At 46.6% G+C, this 24,833-nt stretch overlaps 1 protein-coding gene across 2 annotated transcripts in view; it reads right to left on the bottom strand.

Annotated features, from left to right (window-relative positions):
- The window catches only part of ARAF (A-Raf proto-oncogene, serine/threonine kinase), a 173,591-nt gene that overhangs the window by 77,954 nt on the left and 70,804 nt on the right, over nt 1-24,833 (bottom strand). For both annotated transcript variants that reach the window (XM_086940425.1, XM_086940424.1), the window contains exons 2-6: nt 19,677-19,893; nt 17,731-17,837; nt 12,728-12,830; nt 4,751-4,908; nt 4,271-4,354 (exon numbers count right to left, since the gene is read on the bottom strand). In XM_086940425.1, coding sequence (XP_086796551.1) covers nt 4,271-4,354; nt 4,751-4,908; nt 12,728-12,830; nt 17,731-17,837; nt 19,677-19,886 — 662 coding nt within the window. In that variant the 5' untranslated portion in view covers nt 19,887-19,893. The remainder of the gene's footprint in view (nt 1-4,270; nt 4,355-4,750; nt 4,909-12,727; nt 12,831-17,730; nt 17,838-19,676; nt 19,894-24,833) is intronic.

Raw genomic sequence — 24,833 nt, 5'->3', positions numbered from 1 at the left:
CCGTTTTCCCACGGGCATGGTGGTCCCCAGGGAGAGGCGCCTTCTCCGGGGGAAAGTTAAGCGGAGCAGGTATTAGCCATGAGGGACAGACTGTTAGCGTGCAGTAGCGCGGAGTGAGATTCCGACCCAAGGGGCGCCGGCGGTATGGATGCCGGACCCCCGGACCGGGACTCCCGCAACACAGCACCGTGCGCCCTCGTCACCTTACCTCCTATAGAGCACCAGGCAGCAGATGGTGGCAAAGCAATCCCAAAATTCCGAGTGTTCCAGAGACCGGACCCAACCGCATTCAGCAGTCCGTTGTTGTTCAACTCGGACCAGGCTAGGCCAGCACTCGAGACCCCGGCTTCTCGGCTGGGTTAGGCCTCAAATCGATCCTCGCCGTTACTCCGCTCCACGATGTCGGAGAAACTCCAGGATTACATCAATGGAGTGCAAGTCGGGGCACACACACGGATCCGGGGCAGGAAATCATGATAGGTGGCAGGATATTAGAGCGTAGGACGGAGGTCAGCGGAGCCGGGAGACTATGCGGCCATCTTGGTTGGTGTCATGGCTCCTCCGGACTCCACACCTTTAGATGTAGAAAGTGGCACTTATGATTGAACCGTGACCAGGTCTAGTACCTACATGAACCTAGCTTTTTCACTATATGCAATATATTTTTCTTTTATTAAATTCTTAGCACTCAGTCCCAGGTCACAAAAAGTGTTCTTAATGTACTTGAGCCACGGTATTGCAATCATATTAATCTGCACAAGGCAATCTTTTATTATATTACATGTGAAACATAGTTCCTGTGTGATCCTAATTTTGCACCATAATTGAATGGGGGCCATGCCTACCTTAGCTTCCAAAAACCCCCAAACCAGCCCGTATGGGTAATAAAACTTGGGGTGGTCTTTGGGGTCCTTAATAATCTATTTAAAATATATTTTCTGCTCCTTGTAGAGCTTTAGGAATAGAATAACCCCATACCCCTGCCCCGTATGTGCCCATGCTGAGAGCTTTACTGTTATAAAGCATAACCATTTCTGGGAGGGGCTTTGTCCTAAATTCTTTGCAAAACTTAAAATTGATTTAGAAGCTGCCTCCATCCCGTGTCTTCTCTGAATTAATAACCTGTCCCAGTTTATGTTCTCATTAAAAATCAGACCTTGATAACTAAAAGCTATTGTTTTTTTAACCTCAACCCTCCCCCCAATCATTTTTTTTTTTTTTTTACAGAGTATGTTTTGGTTTCAACAAAATAAGAGTGTCCAAATTTAATTACTTTGTGACAACAAGAGCAAGAGAAAGGAAAATACAAGACCCAACTCAGGTTTGTATAGAAGGCCCTCACTCACCAACCTGGTTGGTGACATGCTTCATCATCGGGCCCCACTGGGAGAGGCCGAAAGCCTCCCCAGTGTGCTTCAACGCCAAATTTACTGTGGAGCAGGTTTTTGTGAATTTGCGAGAAGTGAGTGATAATAGTGATGATTAAAAATGTCTGAATTGTATCAAAAAAAGGAATTTTAATGTTTGATCAATTGGACATATTAAAAGCAAAGTGTAGGAAAATATGCCAAATAAATTGTTGGTTATTTCCAATAGCTTATAAGTGGGTCAACATGTTTCTGCCTTGAAACGGTATAAAATTACCAGGCATTTATCAGGACCATGTGTGGACTAAACCCTGGCGGTATGGGCACGCTAAGGCCCACCCTAACCTGGGGACGTGAAAGTGAAAATTTATGTAAAAAAGTGCATTGAGAAGGAAAAAATTCCCCCTATGGTACTCCCGATTTGAGAGACCTCAAAATTAGTGTAATGCACTTGAATGATGAGAAGAATGTACACCATGGATCTCGGGAGGGGGGTGGTGGCGAAATCGACACACCGCCCTCTCGACGCCAGGCACCCACTGGAAAACTGCTTCTACCCTCTGAAACCGGATCCCAAAGAGTATGTTTTGGGTCACAGGTCATAACATAAGATTTACATGAATTCACCTTCAGATCTTGCATAATTTGATTAAAACAATTTAAAAATGATTGCAACCCATTTGCTGTGAGCACAATTAAAACTGTGCTGTCCACATACAATAGTACAGGGATTAATCGGTACCAATTTTGGGGAAGTCACAGGTGCAAGAAATTTAAAAAGTCTCCAAGGGATTTATATACGCTAAAAATAAAAAAGGGGCCAAAATACAGCCTTGTCTGACTCCAAGATTGACTTGAATTGGGGACGTATAGTCTCCTTGTTGCGCATAGCGGAACCTCATATGGGTATCTTGATGTAAAGTTTTTAAAACATGAACTAATACATGGTCAATCCCTGCATGGTCCAAGATTCCCCATAAAAGGTCCCTGTCCATCAAGTCAAAGGCACAGGAGAGGTCCAGGACGGCCATATGTATGGCCCCTCTCCTGGCCTTAGCATATTTACCTAGGATCAAAGTTAGGTTCAGAGCTTGCTTTGTGGTCCCCAAGCCCAGGCGAAAACCATATTGCACTTTTGTAAAGAATTCTCTTTCGCTCACTCCTCGAATTTGCTAAAATTACCCTAACAAAAATTTGAACTGAGGTATCTAATAATGAAATGGGTCTGTAGTTTATAGGGGAGTTTCTATCACCTTACTTATAAATGGGAACAGTGATGAGATTCCTTCCAGGTCTCTATAGCTCCCTTTTTAACACCTGGTCTAAAAACGTTTGTTAGCAACAGGGCCTAGATGTCAAGGTCATGTTTAAAAAAACTCTGCCTCGGCCCCATTTGGGCCTGGTGCCTTCCCAGTTGCAGGACTTAAAATTGCTTTACGAACTTCACCCATCGAAATGGTCTCACAAAAGTTTAGAATTTCTCGGACTAAAATTCAGAAGTCAAAGACAGCAGTGGTAGATACACAGTAATGCAGGTACCACTGCTCTGGACACATTACCTCAAAGTAAATGATCAACAAAGTTATGTCTTGGAGAAAGGACAGAGGTGGCAGAGTGGGCAGAACTACCGTTAACCTTGTGATATTTCTGGAAAACTGCAAAACCTATGATGCGATTATCCTAATCAGCTTTAACCGACACTGCTTTAAACCCATACGATCTGGTGTAACAGTGAAAGGTTTGCAGTAAACTATAGCAGATGTCGTCATTTTTGTGCAATATAAAATCTGATCATGTATCACTTTGAAAATGCCAGACATATCTAACGAGAAGTTGCAATCTTACCTTGAACTAAAACTCTAGCCATCACCAGTTAAATATTACCATGACAGTCTTGTGATAAATCTGAGCAAAGGTACAAAAACTAATGCGACTTTGCCAGAACAGTGTTTAAAATATCTGGGTAGGCTAAAGAGAAGGATTAGTGTTAACAATACGAGAGGGTATTACTAGATTTAGTGATAATATTGAGCTGATGCTTTTGCTTTATTGAAGAAATATTTTGCTCTCAAGGTTCTAATAAATAGAACATGTGTCACATATTAAAACCGCCAAGTAAGTAAGCAATGTGATCTTGAACTCTTAACCTAATATAGAGCATGTTTAAATTAGCATAGCCATGCCACAGGCTGTACAAGCCTTTTTTCTTTTATTCACCAATGTAATAATTCAGTCCACACACGGGAGTCAGTATCAATCATGACAAATGCACTGCCTGAAGGCCAAATTCTCAGCTTTCCTAGAGTGACCAGAAATGCCCACGACCAAATGACACACTTTAGCATAAATTCACTTTGTTATCATACAGGCAGGCAAGTAATAGAACCTGATTTAACTATTTAACTAAAATATGCAAATTAAGTGGCTGATTAAGCACCCACACCACTGGTGACATATCCGCCCTATTTACAGTTAGGCCTATGGAGGACATTCCACTGGTGGATAACACTCCTGCTACTCTGCCCGTGAGCAGAGGGAACTACCACCAGACGTTATAGCTAACCACCCGACCCAGGATAGATGGATTTCCTCAGAAAATCCATTGAGGTGTTCCTAACATTTTGAAAATACTAGCAACTAAAAGATTAGATAAATGGGCACAGACAGTATGCCCTCTACTTTGGGGGTACAATTTCAGTGAACTCATTTACCTGTAGAGCTTGCACCAGGCAGCAGGCTTGCACCAGGCAAGACAGTGACTGGCATATTTTACTTGTCCTGCGTGTTGAGTGGGAAAATAAATCTGCTTACATTGCAGGTCAAAAATCTTCTATTCAAACTCTACACCTGCCATACTTTGTTTCTAAGGAAAAGCTAGATCTTCCCTGTTCACCATTACTCACCTTTCAGGCTGTGGGGTAAGAGGCTCAGTAAGCTGGAGGTATTCCGGATAACCTGACATTTCCGTGAAACCTGAGGAGTAGGATCTGAAATGGAATGGATAAAAATATTATGCTAATGAACTGTGTAAATATGAGAAAAGTTATCAAAGCTCAATGGAGGATATGCAAATATTATGTGCAGCGTGGAACGTAGTGGTAGTGTGTGGTTAAAATTAATTCTAGGGATAAAGCTGGAAACGCTAATTCTTCTACATGAACATAAAAAAGATAAGCAGAAACTCATCTTGAAAGTATGCTCAATTAGTTAGTGAACTACATACTCTGAATTTAAACTGAAGGCCTACCAAACAACACTGCACCGTGTGTCTCTGCTAGGCGTGGTTCAAAGACATATAATCAAGAAAATAAATGACACTTCTGGGAGAGGGATGTTGGGCAAGGTCATATGTAGGAAAGGGAGGTGGCGGGCGTCTAACTCACGGTGGCTTGTGTATCTTGGTCATGTCAACACAGGCAGTCGGCACCTTGCTGCTGCAGTGCTGATGGAACTTGTAGCCGCAGGTCTGGCAACGGAAGCCATGGAAGAGGAACTTCAGGCAGAAATCACAGAAAGCCATGTTGAAGTAGGTTTTGCGCACCTGCAGAAAGTTATGGAGACACAACGTACAGTGAGATGAGGGGGATTAAGTGAGGTCAAAGACGACTGTGAGCTATATTGGAAAATGCAAGAGCACTGCAAAAAACAAGAATAGCGAGGATGGAAATCACATGAAAGAAAGAGAGAATCATTTATCCGCTGGGAGACTAGTAGAAAAGTCATTGGGCTAACAGAGACCAATCCTCCCTGGTCACAATATAAATATTTTCAAGTGTTTTTATTATTTTTATATTTGTATATACACACCACAGAGTATCAACAATACACAAATTTAGTACAAACAGTAATATAAACACCTTCAATCGCTCAAATCGCTCTGGGATCGTCCTGCAAGGCCTCCTCATTTCCCACCCAAGTGAGCCATTATTAAACATGCATACCACCGATGCACTACCATCCACCGCCAGAAAGGGAATATTTGCCAAAAGCATGTGTTCAAGCTTTACACCATCTTCCATGTTATAGGAGGACAAACATATAGGTGAATGGCAATTTATTTTTTGTGGTGCCATTACCATCTCCTTCAGAGAGATAATGGGCATCTACCCTAAGGTTGCTTAGCATTGAAGACCAAAGTCTTATCAGGTAACATCATTCGAGATGTTAAATCTTTTTCTAATGGTAAACAGAACAGACATGGCTGGAACGCTTTCTGCAAAAATTCAATTTTGTGGGGCCATCAGGTCATGGAAGCCCAATCAGCATATTCATTTTCCTAGTAATAAATGGCTGAAACAATGGGTTGCTTACAAAAAACAATAAAAGTAATGTCTCTGACAAACTGGGAGCTTTCTTACAGCACATGGGGGAAACTTGTTTTTTTTTTTACATTCCAGATGCGTATGCTTTGGGGTGGCAGTTTTAAACAGGAAAAAAGGTCATCAATCCTTCTGATCGCCTGTAACTGGCTGCCCTGTGGTGGATGGCCTGCAGGTAAGATGTTCCCCATGGTAGAGACAGAAGAGCCTCTGCCTTTGAAAATGAAGCTGCTCCCCCAAACGGAAATCCTGAAAATGGGTATCCTGCCAATTTTTTGTACGTTTGTAGTCACTATCATTGTTAGAATTGGGGGTCTCTAGTTGGCACAGGTAGGTACTTGTGACAAATAGGGACCCTCTCCTCTAGTCAGAGTAAGGGTTATTATACTCCTAAAAATAACCCCTGCTCACCCTCTAGGTGGCGTGGCGCAAGCAGTCAAGGCTTATTTCAGAGGCGGTGTAAGTTAAGCATTTATGACCCCATACAGTAACCCAGTGACAATACTACAAATGGACACCACACAGGTTTTATATCAAAAAGAAGTTATACTTTATACTACTATTATAAAGAGAGAACACAAACCTTTTGGCAAGGTAAACTCGGGAACCACAGCGCCAATCCACACAACCAGATACATTGTAGAAATTGTCAGGGTGTGCAGATGGACATAGGCTATAAAAAATAAAAATAAAACGTACATTTAAAAATATAACTTTTTTTTAAAAGTAGTGCCCTGAGATTAGTGCCGGCCGCGACGCTGCTCTGGCCGTGACGAAGCGCTGGCGACGTGCGTGATGACTAGGAGGAGATACATGGAGCTGCGGTGAAGTGAGCATGGAGCTGCGGTGAAGTGAGGAGCGTGGGCGCGTCATGGCGAAGAGGAGCGTGGTGAAGTGAAGATCGAGGGAAGGCAGCTCAGGTAAAGTAAATGCTCATTGAAATCAGGGCGGGAGGGAGTCGGGCCAGGAGGGGGGCGGTAGCGGGTGTGCACAGAGGGACAGGTGGGAGGAGTGGGGCGGGAGGAGTGGGGGCGGGTGCACTGCCCCCAGCCCCTTTCTGCCCCAGGCAACGCTGGGGCGGGCTGCTAGTACTTTATATAGAGTTACCACAAGACCAATGACGACAAAAAGAATTTACAGTACTATTAGCTTTCAAGAGTTGTTGTTGAAAAACGCTTAAATCAAGGTTCTGTGCAAGTCGATAGCCCTGACGGGCTACAGCGTTGTTAAAAATAATAGAGTCTAGCAAATCCAGCAGACCGCGTCGGTACGGGCCCACTCAAATGGTCGACAGACTCAGTCACAGTACCTTTTACTTGGGGCGGCAGGCACGGATGTGCGAGCCGGTTCCGGTGATCGTCGCGTTGCAGGACGCGTTGTCCCTCAATGTGGTGCAGGCAGCGGCCCGTTGACAGAGTCGGTGGATCCAAGGCTTGAATTGCAGGGCGAGACGGTGCTTCGATGCGGTGCTTGCAGCTTGCGGTGCGGCGAACGAGCCGGAGTTCGGGAGCTGGCGTCGATCAGTCCGGACAACGGTGCGAGTCGGGCGGTGCGTCGCAAAGCGTGTGAGGCGGTGCCCAACTCCGGTGCGGTCACAGGACTCGAAATCAGCAGTAGTGACCGTGTCGGTCAGACCAGTTCAATTCGGTGTAGCGAGGCGTTGCACGTCGTGGTGTCCTTCCAGTCGCGGTGCATGCTACTGTTCAGTGTCGGCGTCAGGACGGAGTCAGTGAGCGCAGAGCTTGCGTTGTTCGAGGCGGAAGTTGCTTGAGGCGGTGCCTATAGGAAACCGGGCCGGTCGGGAGAGTCGGTCACAGCTCCCTGCCTCAATCAATCAATCAAAGCATTTGTATAGCGCGCTACTCACCCGGAGGGTCTTAAGGCGCTTGGGGGGGATCCTCTACTGCTCGAACAGCTAGGTCTTGAGTTGCTTCCTGAAGGCGAGGTGGTCTTGGGTCAGGCGGAGGTGGGTGGGGAGGGAGTTCCACGTCTTGGCGGCCAGGTAGGAGAAGGATCTTCCTCCTGTCTTCCTCCGGTTGTGGCTCTTCGGATGCGGGGGACGGCGGCGAGGGCGTGTCTGGTTGATCGAAGCTGGCGAGTGGGAGTGTAGAAGTTCAGGCGGTCGTTGAGGTATCTTGGGCCTTGGTTGTGGAGAGCTTTGTGTGTGTGGGTGAGGAGTCGGAACATGATTCTCTTGTTGACGGGGAGCCAAGGCAGGTTTCTTAGGTGTGCGGAGATGTGGCTGTGTCAGGGGATGTCCAGGATGAGTCATGCTGAGGCGTTCTGAATACGCTGGAGTCTTTTCTGGAGTTTTGCGGTGGTACCGGCGTAGAGGGAGTTGCCGTAGTCCAGTCGGCTGGTGACGAGGGCCTGGGTGACCGTCTTCCTGGTTTCGGTGGGGATCCACCGGAAGATCTTCCGTAGCATGCGTAGGATGTTGAAGCATGACGAGGAGACGGCGTTGACTTGTTTGGCCATCGAGAGGGAGGAGTCCAGGATGAAGCCCAGGTTGCGTGCGTGGTCCGTTGGTTTGGGTGCGCTGCCCAGGGCAGGGGGCCACCAGGAGTCGTCCCAGGCGGAGGGCGAAGATCTCAGGATGAGGACTTCCGTCTTATCTGAGTTCAGTTTCAGGCAGCTGTTCATCATCCACTCGGCTACGTCTTTCATCCCTTCGTGTAGGTTGGTTCTGGCGGTGGCGGGGTCGTTGGTGAGGGAGAGGATCAGCTGGGTGTCGTCTGCTTAGGAGAGGATGTTGAGGTTGTGTTGGCGTGCGATGGGGCTCATGTAGATGTTGACCAGCGTGGGGCTGAGTGATGATCCTTGTGGTACGCCGCAGCTGACTTCGGTGGCTTCTGATCTGAACGGGGGGAGGCGGACTCTCTGTGTCCTTCTGGCGAGGAAGGAGATGATCCATTCCAGTGCCTTCTCTTGGATTCAGACATTGCTGAGGCGCTATACAAGGGTGCGGTGGCAGACAGTGTCGAACGCCGCGGAGAGGTCCAGGAGGATGAGGGCCGCTGTTTCCCCGTTGTCGAGCAGGGCTCGGATGTCATCAGTGGCTGCGATGAGGGCGGTCTCGGTGCTGTGGTTGGCTCGGAATCCGGACTGCGAGTGGTCGAGGGATCCGTTCGTCTCGAGGAAGGCGGTCAGCTGTCTGTTGGCGGTCTTCTCGATTACTTTGGCCGGAAACGGGAGGAGAGATGGGGCGGTAGTTTCTGAGATCGGTGGGGTCTGCTGCTGGTTTCTTCAGGAGGGCACTGAGTTTGGCGTGCTTCCAGCTCTCCGGGAAGGTTGCGGTGTCGAAGAAGGCGTTGTTGGTGTCCCATAGATGGGGTGAGATGACGGAGTCAGCCTTGTTGAAGACGTGGTGAGGGCAGGGGTCGGTTGGAGATCCGGAGTGGATGGAGTTCATCGTGCGGATGGTGTCTTCGGTGTTGATCGGGGTCCAAGCGTGGAGGATGGTGGTGGTGGGGGGCGGGGTTGGGCTGGTGCGGTTGTAGCGTGCGTCGGCTGTGGCTGAAGCTGTTGTGTATGTCTGCGATCTTGCTGTGCTATGGGTTGCAAGGACACCCCATCGCAAGACCTTGCAGAGGTCTTGCGATGGGGTGATGTCGTTGTTTCCGGCGCTGGGGTTGGAGAGCTCTTTAACGATGTTGAAGAGTTCCTTGCTGTTGTGGGCGTTGTTGTCCAGTCGTTCCTTGAATGCGGTTTTCTTGGTGGTGTGGATCAGTTGGTGGTGTTTTCGAGTGGCGAGCTTGAGGGTGGTCATGTTGTCTGGAGTCGGGTCTCTGCGCCAGGCTTTCTCGAGGGCTCAGCAGTTCTTCTTGGAGCTCTTGAGTTAATCGGTGAACCAGGATGCTTTCTTGCTGCCGGGTCTGCTGGGAGGGGTCCTCAGTGGTGCGAGTTCGTCTGCGCAGTTGCTGATCCACCTCGTGAGGTTGTCGGCGGCATGGTTGGGGTTCGCTGAGCTGGCGGGAGGGTTCTTGTTCAAGGATGCGGCGAGCTGGTCAGCTGTGATCTTGTTCCAGCTTCTGCGGGGAACCTGTTGCTGGTGGTGGTTGATCGTGGTCCTTCTGAAGCTGAAGTGGATGCAGCTGTGGTCCGTCCAGTGGAGTCCAGTGGCGTGGCTGAAGGAGATATCCTTGCTGGAGGAGAAGACTGGGTCGAGCGTATGGCCGGCGTAGTGGGTGGGGGCGGTCACCAGCTGCTTGAGTCCGAGGTTGGCGAGGTTGTCCAGCAGGGTGGTGGTGTTGCGGTCGTTGTTGTTCTCCAGGTGGAAGTTGAGGTCCCCGAGGAGGATGTAGTCAGCGGAGGGGAGGGCGTGCGGGCTGATGAAGTCGGCGATGTCTTTGCTGAATTGTGTGCGTGGTCCCGGGGGTCTGTAGTTGAGGGTGCCTCTGAGGGTGGTCTTGGGGTCGGTGTGGATCTGGAAGTGCAGGTGTTCGGCGGCTGTGAGGATGTCGTCTGAGTTGGTCATGATGCGGATGGTGTTCTTGTGGACGATGGCGAGGCCTCCTCCCGTCTGTTTGACGCGGTCTCTCCGGGTAATCTTGTATCCGTCCGGGATGGCGATGGCGAAGTCGGGCGCTGAGGAGGCGTTCATCCATGTTTCCGTGAGGAAGGCGACGTCTGGGGATGTCGAGTCGAGGAGGTTCCAGAGCTCCACGACGTGTCTGTGGACGGAGCGGGTGTTGAGCAGGATGCACTTGAGGAGGTTGCTGCTGGGGGTCGGCTTTGTGGGTGCGGTGCAGGTCCGGATGCAGGAGAACTTGCAGGACTGGCAGGTGAAGGGTCCGTGGGTGCGTCTCGGGGTGGCTCGGTAGCACCCGGGGGTTCGGCCGATGTTGAGTGCGTTGAGGGTGGCGGCGTCGTAGGTCCGGCAGGTGGGGTGGCCTCTGCGGGGGCCAGGGGTTCTGGCGCTGGGCGCGGTCCGGGCCCAGTCCAGGCGCGGACGGGCGCAGACGGGCTTACCTTTGGCGCACCTTCGGCGCTCAATCGGTGCTCCCGCTGCGCGGTCGCTCTGGGGGCGTCATAAGTAGCCACTTGTTTCCAGCAGCAATTCACAAAGGCTGGTGAAGTCCACTGGTCCTGGGACTTCGGTCAGGGGGCAAGCTCTCTTCCAAGCCCTTGGAGATCTTTGCACAAGTTGAAAGAAAAGTCCACAAAGTTCTTTCTCCTCTTTTTGGCAGTCAGGCAACCACTGCAGGCCAATCCCCCAAGCAGCACATCAGCTTGGGAATAGTCTCTCCTCAGTTTCTTCAGGTTCCTTCTCCTCAGCAGAGGTTTTGTCTTGTAAGCCCAAAAGTGATCTAATTTCATGGGATTAGGGTCCCAATACTTATACCCCAAAATCCTTTGTTCTCTGAGGGGAGAGGGGCCTGTGCCCAGTTCGAGCCGGTTCTGAAGCACTCTGTTTACCAGACTTCTCCTTTCCCTTCATAGCGCAGGCCAGGCACATCAGACGCCCCACAGGAGGTGGAACCAGCAATATAGAAGGCAAGTATAGTCCTGGAGCACTTTGACAGTCTTTCTTCTTTTCTTTCAGTGTGCAGGGCAGAGACATCAGACGCACCACAGGGGGTGGAGCCAGATTGTAGAGGGAAGGCCCAGCCCTATTCAGGTCCCAGGTGCAACTCCTCCCTTCCATCTAGATGCATATCTCTCTATTAACCACCGGGCTGCCCCAGCCTGTCTCATGGAATTTTAAAGTTGTGTCACACACAAACCCAGACAAGGAATACACAACCTGGAAGAGGCGGCCTCAATTGGTTAGGCAAGCAAATACCTACTTTCTAAAAGTGGTATTTGCAAACACAGAATATTAAAATAAACGTTCCTAAAAGATTTACTTTATTATTCTGAGTCCAGGCATACTAAACTCGAATTTCTACCATGTTCTCTGAGTCTGCTAGGATTATAAAGTGTAATATTTCTACAGCCCATTCTAGCCTATGAAGAACAGGTAGCCTTGCAATAGTGAAAAACAAAAATGGCTGTAATTCACTATTAGGACATGCCACACACATCAGGGCTTGTCCTACCTTATTCTTACAATGCACCCTGCCCTTGGGCCTACCATAGGGGTGACTAATATGAAGAAAAGAGAAGGTTTGGAAGGGAGACCCACACCAATGGTGCCAGGTCTAACAATCATAATCTAAATTACTCCCCACAACTTTACGGAAACAACATGACACTGCATCCTGTACAGTCTACCCTAGTTCGGAAGTCAAAATATGCCATTTCTAAAGGTTTCTCTTTCATTTTTTTAGTAGTATTTTGTATTGTTTCTTTTTTGCCTTTAGCTAGGTTTTATATTTTTAATATTAAAACCTATTTTCAATTTCAGATAAACATTAATTTGAGAACTCTGAATTCTACAGGAACCTCCTTTGTTCCTCCCTAGAGAAGCCAGATATATCCAAGTTTGGCAAGGTGGGGCATGAAACTATTGAATACTAACAATGGAACACTACAAAAATTAACAGAAAAAGGAACAAGAATTAAATAATAGTATCAGAAATGGGAAATGTTAGAGACAGCCACTTCTTAATCTGAATGTAGCTAGTATAACCTTTTAGGAGAGTCAGAGTGAACAATCCACAATCAGTTTTGTCATGATGAAAACCTTTAAACAGATGTTCCAGTGCATACCACCGGTGAGACTCATAAGTGGAAGACTTGTCCTAGCCTCGATGGCATGATGCTATACAGCCATACAGAGTGCAAAGGGCACTTTAGGAAATGGTTAGCGTTAAAAAGCAGGTGCTGCACAATACACCATTCAGAGAAGGTTTAACATCTTACATTCAGTATCCTGCTCAATTACAAAACCTGCACAGAGTAGTGGTTAAATACCTGAAGAAAATGTATCACATTAAGAAACTGCATTTCTTCCAGTCAGCTATGCAGTCGTGTGCAGGCAAGATTTAGCGTCAAGTTTTAAAAGAAGTAAAGGACTACTGGGGAATATGTTTTAATCTGCCAACAATGACAAATTAGAGTGGGATGCCCCAATAGTCTGAGAGGGCTGGGACTTACAAAGTTGTGCATTGAAAGTGGTACATCGTCCAACACCTCCACTAGAAGCTCCTCCCCTGCCAGCGGGCTGATGTCCGTCTCCCAATCCGTTAGAGCCTTGCGCCTGTAAAAGAGAGGAGAAGTGGAAATGGATATGAGAAAACAAGTGGTGGAAAAAACTGGGACATGATTTTAAAATATCCACCAGCCTTACAAAATATACTATACAATAGTGCAGAACTGCCATCCAAACAAATATATCAAGGCACCTCAGCCCTGACCTGCTTTGCCACTTACAAAACAGTACTAAGAAGAACAAACAGCACTGCTGACATGCCATTCATGACAAGATGTTCACAGACTGAGACCCAGACAAGACAGAAGTCCTCATCCTGGGACCATCCCCCTCCGCCTGGGATGACTCCTGGTGGTCGCCGGCCCTGGGCACTGCCCCCAAGCCAACGGACCACGCACGCAACCTGGGCTTCATCCTGGACTCCTCCCTCGCGATGACCAAGCAAGTCAACGCCGTCTCGTCATCCTGCTTCAACAACCTGCGCATGCTCCGAAAGATCTTCCGGTGGATCCCCACCAAAACCAGGAAGACGGTCCCCCAGGCCCTCGTCACCAGCCATCTGGACTACGGGAACACCCTCTACGCTGGAACCACAGCCAAACTCCAGAAAAGACTCCAGCGCCTACAGAACGCCTCGGCACAACTCATCCTGGACATCCCCCATCACAGCCAAATCTCTGCCCATCTGAGAGACCTGCACTGACTCCCCGTCAGCAAGAGGGTCACGTTCAGACTCCTCACGCACGCACACAAGTCTCTCCACGACATGGGCCCCAAATACCTCAACAACCGCCTCTCATTCTACACACCCACTCCGATCGGCCAGCCTCGCCCTCGCCTCCGTCCCACGATTTCGCAAAACCACCGCCGAAAGAAAATCCTTCTCCTACCTGGCGGCCAAGACATGGAACTCCCTCCCCACCCACCTACGGCTGACCCAGGACCACCTCTTCTTCAGGAAACAACTCAAGACCTGGCTGTTCGAGCAGTAGAGACTATCCCCCCTCCCAGCGCCTTGAGACCCTAGCGGGTGAGTAGCGCGCTCTACAAATTTGTTGATTGATTGATTGATTATGAGCGGTCAGATGCGGTGCCAGACTCCAGCTATCAGCATTGCCGTACATCCTACATATACCATCACCTAGTGTTCACCCGTGTTCAGGGACACTTTTAGTTAATAAAGTGTTTTCTCTGATGCTTTCGTTCCGGGTTTCAACCAATCATCACTGCGACCTCCATTGGTAACTCTCCAATTGTCTAGACTCAAGCGAGGCCACCGTCTTGGGCCATAGTACATTATTATTTCCTTCAATACATTTCCCCTCACCTCCGCGCCCAAACGTGTTAAGGAACAATGTTTAGTTAATAAAGTTCCTCTCTAAGATGGCCGCCCCAGTTGAGTCCCCGGTCACATACACGGTGACACACGGTGACCTACGGCAAGTACGGTCTTGTCGCCACGTGTACCACTATTTCTTAAATTACCAGCACACCCATAGAGGGACCATTTTTATTTCAAGGGACGCTAAATTTGGTGTGCGAATTTCCGTCTAGTAACACCCGCCGTATTTCCAAGATATCGACAATCTCAATGAATGTGCAGCATTAATGCCGGAGTTGGCGTAACTGTAACGAATAATCTCAATGTGCGCCATAACAAATGAATACAATGCCTTTCACATAATCCCTCAATGTCACCATATATAATCGCATGTTGGTAACAGCTGTTGATACTACTCTCTTTCATGATTCCAGCCACTGCAAGCGCTATTTAATCATGGTTGGAATCGTCGCCATCGACCCAATCACTGGTGGTGCATGGATGAATATTAGATCCTGTTGCACTATATAGCCCTATATTGCAATGAGCAGAGTCCAGGAAGTGGTAAGGAGGCAGACTAGTGCTGGCTCTTCCCCAAAACAAATGTTTTTTTTAAATCGATGTTCCCTTTCTGTGATTTCTGTCTTTACCTGTGGTTGTTACAGTTTAAAAATTGTAGTTTTAACCTGCCTGTGATTGGATATTTTATCACCGGTTTTGTGTTTTAAAAGTGTTTTTTCCTGCCCATGATTGCTTCCATTTAACGTGTTGAATTGTGGGATTTGCAGTCCAAACTCAGTAGTTTTCCCTCTTATTGCTGATGACTTTGTTCTCCCTCCAAATTTCTCCTTTGCTTTGTGCTAAGACCTGTATGTTAAAACAGTGCACCCCGAGCCACCATTTTGTGTTCACAAGCCAGTGAAACAAGCCCCCCTGCCTCCCCCCCAGCAACTGGGATATTCTACATTAGAGGGTGCTTCTGTGAGCTGTTTAAACTGTGTTTACTAGGGACTGTGCACTTCGTTTTTTAGCCAGTAGAGGGAGTAACGTTTTATTCAAACAGTATAGTTAGATTTCAAGTTAGTGAGGCCTTTACCTGCAGAAGTCCAACGTGTGGATTGAGCCGGTCTGTCTCCTAGGAGATTCTGAACAGGAAAAGCAGCTTCCAACTCCCTGGCCAGCAAACCTTGTCTGAGGTCGCTGGGACCTTATATGGTCTGATATTGTTTGGTACATGTGTACACTGAATGGTGGTTGTATCTGATGTTTCTATTGGATTAGGGTTAGTGTCCTCATTGGTTGGGTATTTGAGTGTTCTGATTGGTTTCTGGGTCTGTAATTCAATCAATGTAGGGTTGGGACTAGGGCTAGGGTTAGGATTTTCTATTGGAAGTAGGGATTAGGGTTTCTTGTGTTATTAGTTGTTGGGACTAGGGTGGGACAACGGCTAGGATTAGACATTTAACTGGAAGTAGCGATTAGGGCTTCTGGTGTGATTGGTTGCTGGACTGGTTGTGGGACTAAGAGTAGGGTTAGGCTTTCTATTGGAAGTAGGTACTAGGGCTTCCTGTGCCATTGGTTGCTTGGACTTGGGGTGGGGCTACTGATAGGGCTAGGGCCTCTATTGTACGTAGAGATTAGGGTTTTTGAACTGATTGGGTGCTGGGACTAGGGCTAAGATTAGCTGTAAGGTCCTGGTCTCCTATTGGTTCTAGATTTTTAGGGCTAGTTTTGTGATCGGATAGTGTTAGGGCTAGGGTTCCCATTGGCTGACAAGGTCACCCGATTACTAGGGCTACAAAAGGCCAGGCTTAGGGCGTCTCAGCCCGGGCATCGAGGCTAAGGGCGGAGAGGACCAGAGCAGTCGCCTGTTTGAGCCTTTTCAAGACTGACCAGGGCCAGGGCCAGGAATGCTGCCCAATATACATACCTCCATTATGCATCTATATACTTTCAATATACTTATGGATCTATATATTTATCACTTTCTTCTAATTTAGCATTTCCAATGCACTTCCCTATTTCTCAGCCTATACATCCACTCTCTCAATTAACCCCATACCACTAATATGATCCCCAAAAAAACCCTTTCTAGACTCTCTCCTACACTACCCCTCCTTGCATCATCTTACACCTCTTTTACTATACTGATCCCCCAAAACAAACTTTTCTAAACTCTTCCCTCTTTTCTACCCCTCCCCAACCCTTCTCAATTCAAATAACTGACTAACATATCCACCACTAAAATTACGTTCATGTTTCACCATACTAATTCAACACTAACCCTGTTGGGTTCCAGAGTAGCGTGCTACTTGCGCTTAAAAACCCCATCAGGGGTAGCAAGCGGTATATATATACAAACCTCTTTCCCTTCACTATCCCGCCACCTACCCTTCTCTCCCCACATAACTGAATAACATATCCACTATTCAAATTACTTCATATTTTACTATACTAATTTTCAACACTAATCCTTTATGAGTTCCGGAGTGGCGTGCTACTCGCCAGAAAAGAGATTCAACATCCATCAGGGGTAACAAGTGCTATATGAATGCAAACCTTTCTTCGCCTTTTATCCCTCCGCTATCCTTCTCACTCCAAATAACTGACTAATATCCACCACTGAAATTACTTTCATATTACACCATTTTAATCCACCACTAATCCTTTATGGGCTTCCTGAATAGCATGTTTCAACACCCCATCAGGGGTAACAAGTGCTATATAAATACAAACCTTTTTTCCTCCTCTATCCTTCTGCTATCATTCCAAATTACAAACTAACCTATCCACCACTTAAAATGTATTTGCATGTTTCACTATACTAATTCAACACTAATCCTCTATGGGTCCCGGAGTAGCGTGCTACCCGCCGAAAAAGCGATTTGGGGGTAGTAAGCGCTATATAAATGAAATTACAATACAGTACAATAACGAGTATTTGTTTTGATTTAGATTTTAACCAGACATTGGACCTTTTTGTTCTCTTTATTTAACTCCCCAGGTTTCTTAGGTTTATCACCTCGGGATCACTCAACCCGGGGCGTTTAACTGCTTCTGGTTATCAGTTAAGAAACCATTGAACCAGACTTGTGGTAGTGCAAAATACCCATTATCATTCTTCTGGTCCTGATGAAGTGCCACCAGACCAGTTAGGGGCTAACCTGGCATGAAACATGTCGACCCTTTGCACAACACTAGCCCTATAGGATCATTATATCCAGTTATGGCTTATTACTTTTAATTAGGCTTGTGCGCCCTGGGAATAAACACATTTAGTTAGGACAGCCCTAGAACTATTTCAACCCACTCACACACCCACACACACCCACACTCACCCTATGACTCCATCCAAAAAAGACCTCTGTCAAAAGAGACCCTAAGCGGGTGCCCGTCAAGCATGGCAGCCCCGGCCCGACTAGGAGCAAGGCCCAATGATTAAGCATGACATCCTTTGGGGCGTGTGAGGGCACTTTTTAGAAAAGACCTTTCTCCCCTACCCTTTGGAACCGCACACTCCCTGTATTTCTGTCTAGTGTGACTGACACACAAACACAGCTTCTCCCCTTTGTGACTGGGACGGATTAAACAGCTGTGCTTTGCAAGTCTGTTCCTTCAGCAGCTCACCCTTCAATGAGCCTGTAGACTGCACAGCAACCCTGGTTCAATCCTCTGACCTTCAGTGCCTTGTCCAGCGCCTCATAAACGCTCATTCCTGGTCTGACGATATTCACCTGCACAAAATAGAAAAGACAAGATAGAATGTAGTCGCAATTGCACCCAACAACAATGATTAACAGAGAAGAATGGGAAAGAGTAGGCAATCCGCCTTCTCAGTTGAGGGCCTTAAGGGACCCAGAGGTCGAGAGAAAGGAGAACAAACGAAACCAACATATATTCATCAACCTGCAAACAACTGTAGGACATAATAAAATATTTAAATAAGTAAACTAGGAACACACACGTATGGGAAAGGAGATTAAGGATCTGATAACGATGGCGGTGAACTCGCCACCGACGGGCTAACGGTGGTGGGTTCACTGCCATCGTAAGGCCCTTTTTCGCCCGCCATATTAATATGGCGGGCGGTAACGCGATGGTCGGAAACTCCGACCGCCACACATCCGACAGGCTCCTTGAGCTCACCGGTGCAACGGAGGGCCTCCCAATCCCTTAAATGACGGCAGTGCCTAAAATGCACCACCGTTGGGATTGCAATGGTACATCCCGCCAACCATTCCATAGCTGTTCTCCCGCTATGGAAAGGCTGGCGGGGATGGACTTTGGGGGCCCCGGGCACTTTATGTTTTGTTTGGGGGTCACCTATGGTGTCCCCCAACATTTTCCTGCACTATGTGGCAGGCACTGCAAGGTGCCAGCCACGTAGTGCAGGGAAACGTACTGCGTGCCGTTTTTACATTGTGGTGGGTACGGCGGGTGCTGCTGCCAGCAGCACATTACATAAGACTTTTTTCCATGTTTTGCCCTATATTTTGCCTGTGCCCTGCAAACATTTAGGGCTGTCAATTATTACATTTTAGGTACGCTTATTCAACTAAAATCCTAAAGATTAGTGGTACTGCAGTAACACACACTTCATTTCTATTTTGATCATAGCACTTCTGTGTACCCTACGAAACCTCTCGGTGAAGTGTGCGTGATGTGTTTACCACATGTTGTAAGTTTCTCCTATTCCAAGTTTTCAACAAGAAAATGACGCACAACATGCACCAAATTCCAAAAGCTGCCTTTTTTTGGAACCTTTTCTCCGTTAAAACATTTTGGCAGGTTTAGCCTGGCGGAGTTTTGCAGTGGATAACTAAGAGGGCGTCAGAATGATAACACAACTCATAATTCTCATGCCTATACAAACTCTTGCTAAAAAAAGAAATAGAATATAGCTCTTAATTTATAATGGGGGTCATAGAGTTCTAGTTAGAGAGGCAGATCGGCACTATCACCACTTACAGTGCCTGATTGTTGGTGCAACACTAAATCTCTGTATATAAAACACCTGCCACAGAGCCATCTTGCAGGCCAAGGTTTTTAATGTGCAGGGAGGCAATCTTACACAACAAATCTCTAGATCTCCTTTGCACTGATACAGGCACACCTCCTCTCAGAATGACACTGGGAATATTTCAGGAAATATATCCTTTTGCTTAGAGACACAGATCAATTTAGCCATCGTTTCCATAGTTTCCTTGAAATGGTTCATACCTCCGCAGATTTCTGTGCATGACACCAAAATGAAGACAGAATTATTGTCCCCAAATATGTTGAATTTGCCATAATTGTTTCATTGCTAATGTAAGTTGAGTATGAATGCACTGTGTCAGAAATGTGGTAAGCTTTGCTAATGTAACCATCAAGTGAAAAAAATACATTAGTGACCTTCAGGGATCTGCATGAAAATTCTAAGACAACCGGAGGGCCTTTACCTTTTTAAACATAGCATAAACATTACAGTTTATAATAAAGCCATAAGCTGCAGTGGCAAATCTGGTTTTCCACACTTGTCCAGTGAGCAGATGGGAAGCACCCTCTCTGTATTCTTCACTCTCCTTACTCACCACAGTGCGCTGTTGGTTCGGCAGGTAGACCTTGATGGTGCCCCCCGACTTGGGCACATCCTCCGGGGATGCGCGATGCGGGCGCGGGGTTGGGAGCTCCATAATCGGTGCAGAAAGCATCACCACACTGCCCTTACCGAGTTTACAAGTAAGGGGAGAAGGACTAAATCCATTGGAGAGGAAGCCTGAGGAGTCATGGGTGCGCTTCATTGGCGGCCTAGGAGGGATGTAGAGAGGGAGAATAAGATTATTAAAAAGTGAACAAATCAAGGGTTTTTCTTAGAGCTCAGTTTAGTAGATCAATGCCTGAAATGTAGTGCCCCTCAATCTCTTTCTCTGGGAAACAGCAAGAAATATATCACAGGGCTCAAGATGCCTTCAACACAGATAGCAAATGTGCCCCTTGGATTCACCACATCGTTCAAGCAGCAAAGTTAGATGCACCCCCAAGATTACACATAACTCACAGGTAGAGAACACGGGCAGCAGAGCAAATCCTCTGCTTACAAGCATCGAACATGTTCAACAGCACAACCTTCTCAGTTACACACATCTTACAGACTGATATAGGAGACCTCTAGGACGTGCTCAACACACCTTACAGAATCCGAAATTATTACAGAGCTATCGCTCATGCTACAGACATATTACAAGCTCAGTCCTCAGGTAGCACATATCCCCCCAGGTCCAGGAAACATACATGTCACACAAACAGCTCTTTCAAAGCAGAGGTGTCCATCCATAAGGTTAGTCTGACTTGAGTGGGTTAATGCTTCCTGGTTTGAACCAGCAAGGCTACACCTCGGGGTTACAATGTATATGATCGGGTTTTAGGTAATAGAACAAATACATTGCTAATTACAGAGACTATGAAATCTTTAACATGTGACCCAAGCTACGGAGGTGTTACTAGGCAAGACCGCTGAGAGCGGAGGTTCAAGTCCAGGCTACACTGATCGACTTGACATGCTATGATTATGCTAGTTTTTCAGGCTGTCTTACGGATTAGAAGAAAGCAGGCTCAAGGCAACACATCGGGATTTCATAAAGCACGAACACCAGAACTAGCAGACAGACTCTACTCGGGTAGGCGAATTGTATCTTGAGAGGGCCACAGATTTCCTAAAGCTTCAGCCGCAAAATGTAATTCTCAGCAGTCCCATAGTCCCTGAAACACCTCCCATGCTCTCATCTGCAGCTCTCCCAACCCCCTGTAGTATTGATTTGCTATTATTAAGTCATGGACACTTACAGGGATCTATTTTTGGCTGCTTAGCCACGTGTTAATCAATTCATCTCTATGATGCTCTAAGACAGGCATCATTATTCAGGAAAAGCACAAAACATGGACTTGCTTTTTAGATATGTTAAGCTTTCAGAAAATAAGTGTAAGATGGTTCTTTGGGGTTACATCAAACGATTCAAGAAGTCCACTTTACCAGACACAGGGCTTATGCGGCTTTGTTTTGTGGGTTTGCAGGATGTGCAAATGCAATGTATGGATGGTAAAAGCATATTTATGCACCACTTGATACTTCAGGTTTGTCATTTGTTCTGCAGTGTTACCATAGGTGATGAATTATTATTCACTAACTCAGCACTATTCATTTTACCACCTAAGGAATGGTGAAAAGGTGAAGTGCTAGGCTCAGTACCCCAAACGGAGAGGTTCTGGTTTCACACAGATCTGTGCACTGGCTGCTTAACTCAATGAGAGAAGGGTGGCTTGGATTGATTTCAGTGTACACTATTTCATATATACTACAAATGAGTAAGTGGTTCTGATGTTTTGAGAATGCAGAAATTGTAAATAAAAATAATCATGAAAATATGACATTGAAGGTTAACAAAAGACAAAAAGAGAACACTTGTGCCATGTCATATGGTTCAAGAAGCACCTTCTCTACATGGTCTAACTAGCCCTTTGGAATGACCCTGCCTGACTGACTACACCCAACCATCTTTCAGAAAGGCCTAAAATAGGCACTTAGCTGGTCCTATCTTGTATTTTTCTGAGATGCATAGTTAAGAAAAATAAGGACTGCAGGAGCTGCCAAGCCTAGGTATTTCTTTGGCGGTTATGTGCCTTGTCACCACTTGCTTGAGCTTTAGGACACTGACGGTGTAAGTACAGCAGCAAACTATTGGCACCAGAGTTAGGTGTGCAGGTAATTTACCATTGGTATCATACGCATGCAATACAGCTGATAAACACAAAGCAGCCAAACAGATAATATGCATATATAAAATACGGCTACCCTGACTAGACACATAGCATACAACCATGCAAATGCACACCACAAAAGAAGAGCCTTCGAGTTTATCAAACTTACAAAACATCACACTAATTACATAAAGCATCACACTGAATAAATCTTCTAGTTACCGAAGATCAAATTAGAGGATATGGTTTCTGGTGGCCCCACTGGAGCCACTACAAAGAGTGTACAGAGATACAAAACAGAAGGAACTAACACTAGCCAGGCATTGATGATGAGCAGTAGAGCGGGGGGGGGGGGGGGGGGGGGGCACAAATTTAAGTGAGTGCCCTAAACACAATAGTAAGCATTAGAATGCTTACAGATACAACAGAAGCATAAAACGGATGGAGAACTGAGCAGATACTCATTGTAGGTAATCAAGACCTTAGATGGACAATGCACCAGCACATGCGCGGACCCCTGGCCCTACAAGCTGTTAAAATTCTGCAAAACAATATCACTAGGAGTTACAGAGCACTCCTACAACAAGCCCAATGACACCCAGAAATTGCTCTCAGCGGATCTAGTCACAGATGATAGGGTCATTATGCTTTTTACTTGGAAAGGACTTTTGGTCTAGGAGTGTGATACAAGTGACATTAGTCCTTTAGTCCTTTACGCACCAGAAAATCAATATTAATATATATTCCATCCTTTAGTCTTCATGTATAAGCAGTTCTCTGTGTCGCTACTGCGGTCCCTCCCAGCCATCAAGTGTCAATAGATTTCCAAAAAGGAGACGGTAGTACTTCAACACCTTCTCTGAAAACTGCCAACCCCAATTTGAGGCGAACAGTGTTAAAGCTTCAAGCTAAAATACAGCAAGAAACTGTTCGAAATGTAGAAGACACTTTTGCAGGAGGGCAATTGGGCCTCAACACTGCAGCCAGCTTAACTGCGTTATATGCAAAGAGAACCATAAATGTGTTCATACCCAGAAGTGACAAAATCTTTTTCTGGAGGTGTGAAGAAGGGCGAGACATGAAAATAAGCAGTGACAGATTAATAGTGCTGCAGTGAAGAGAAGAATTATATATTTCTTTGTCTGGTCTCGAGAAAATATCAGAAGCTGGTGCAGGACTCCAAGCTAGATGGAATCAAAGAGCTACTGACATCAAGTCCATACCCCAATATTTGTGTACTCCTCCCAACTACATCAGCTTTAAAATCTCAGCTCTAGCTCATTAGATTGTTAGAGGTAGTAAACGGGAAACAATTATTAATGAGGAGAAACTGCAAAGAAAAGAAAAAATACAAATTTGCATTTTTGTGCATCTGGAGCCGACATTCTGCAGAAACCCTGTTGACATTGCTTTTCTTCATTTTCTGCCTTTACCTTGTATAATGAAAAGCATGCAATTAAGAAAGCACTTGACAGAAATGTTAAAGCTACAAGCCTTCCTGCCCACACAACTCCAATGTCCCGGACGCCTACAAGGAACAAACATCCACTCAGAACGACTCTCCCGGCGACCACCAGAGCTTCACCACTCTAGTCAACAACTACCAGAAAGCACCTCTAAAATCCCCTCTGCTGGAATGGCCCTGCATCCCTAAATAAGGAAAATGCACCCTCTTCTAAATCAAAAGCCTACCTGCTTCTTCAAAGGGGGGTGGGATCAGCTGCCAAAATTATTTGTGGAAGAAGAGACAGACTGCCAACAAGTACCAAGCGTGCCGAGCGCCTCACACGGTCTGCCCACTACCTAGGATGGGAAACACAGACAGGGGGGGGAGGCAGAGATCTGCGCACAACACGCAGCGTGCATGCAGGAGGGGTTAACACACAAAATGGAGGCCAGGTTTTTTTTTCCTTTTAAAATGTTAAACTGTTTTTGAACACTGCTGGGGAGACAGATGGCAATTTCTCTTCCAGCAGAGCTCCTGTGAAAAATCCTCTAATTAATTTACAAACTGTTCCGTCTCCGGGAGGGATGCAGCAAGTATTAATGCAAGAAGAAAATGTGCCCTTGCAGTTTCTCAGAAATTAAGGTGAACTATGCTATTTCACTGGGAGACGAAGGGGTGCTCATCTGGATTCGTATCACGAGGGAACACATTTGTTTTAACTGGAGGAGATGTAGCTTTGTAAAATCATTGGAAAGTTGACAGGGCTTTGAGAGCGCTGGGTGGGAATTTCCAGTCTCGATGACGTGTATTCCTGTTTTTGATTGGTAAATGATTCCTCGACACATTTGCAGAGGCTCTACATCTCTTTCATGAAGACAGTCACTTCTGATTTTCCGAAGTGTCACTATGTGAATCTCTAAAGGAAGCTTCTTGCTATAAACTATCCCTTGATGGATAGCTACAGGCTCAAGAAGGTGTCCCATCCACTCCTATGCCTTGAATTGCAATATTAGAAGACCAGTGAAAGTCAAAGTGGTTGTGAGCAATTTATGTCTGTGGAAGTGGCTTCGCCTGCCACGAACAGATCCATCTATCCCAGGCAATCCAGATCGGTGTACAATTCAGTGGAGATTTCTCTGGCTACTCCCACAGCAGGATCTATGAGGGCAAGAGTTGCAGGCAAAAAAGATGCACGGCAGTCCAACACACTGCTCAGGAAAACCAGAACACTGCTGCATGACCGAATAGAGACTCGCCAGAGATGTGAGATGAACCAGAGCAGCAGACTGCTGACTGTGCAGGGGGCAGCCAATTCTGGACAACAAAGATGGGCAGCCTGGTGCCTGTAGTGTAGAGAAGAATACAGCAGGAGGCCTCTTTGTCTTTCGTCTGCTCTCTGGTTTACAGAAGTGAGTAGAAGGGGTCCATTTCTAAGAGTGGGCACTGTATTGAAGCAACCATCTTAGGGGGAAAAAAACTTGACAACCTGGGAAAATAACAACTGCCCCTTCCCTCTTTGGTCCCCAAACGTGATGGGCGTTTGATA

The sequence above is a fragment of the Lissotriton vulgaris genome, chromosome 10 (genome assembly GCF_964263255.1).
Source record: "Lissotriton vulgaris chromosome 10, aLisVul1.2, whole genome shotgun sequence".
NCBI lineage: Eukaryota > Metazoa > Chordata > Amphibia > Caudata > Salamandridae > Lissotriton > Lissotriton vulgaris.
The sequence above is the reverse complement of the archived record's forward strand: the minus strand, read 5'-3'. Positions and strand labels throughout refer to the sequence as shown.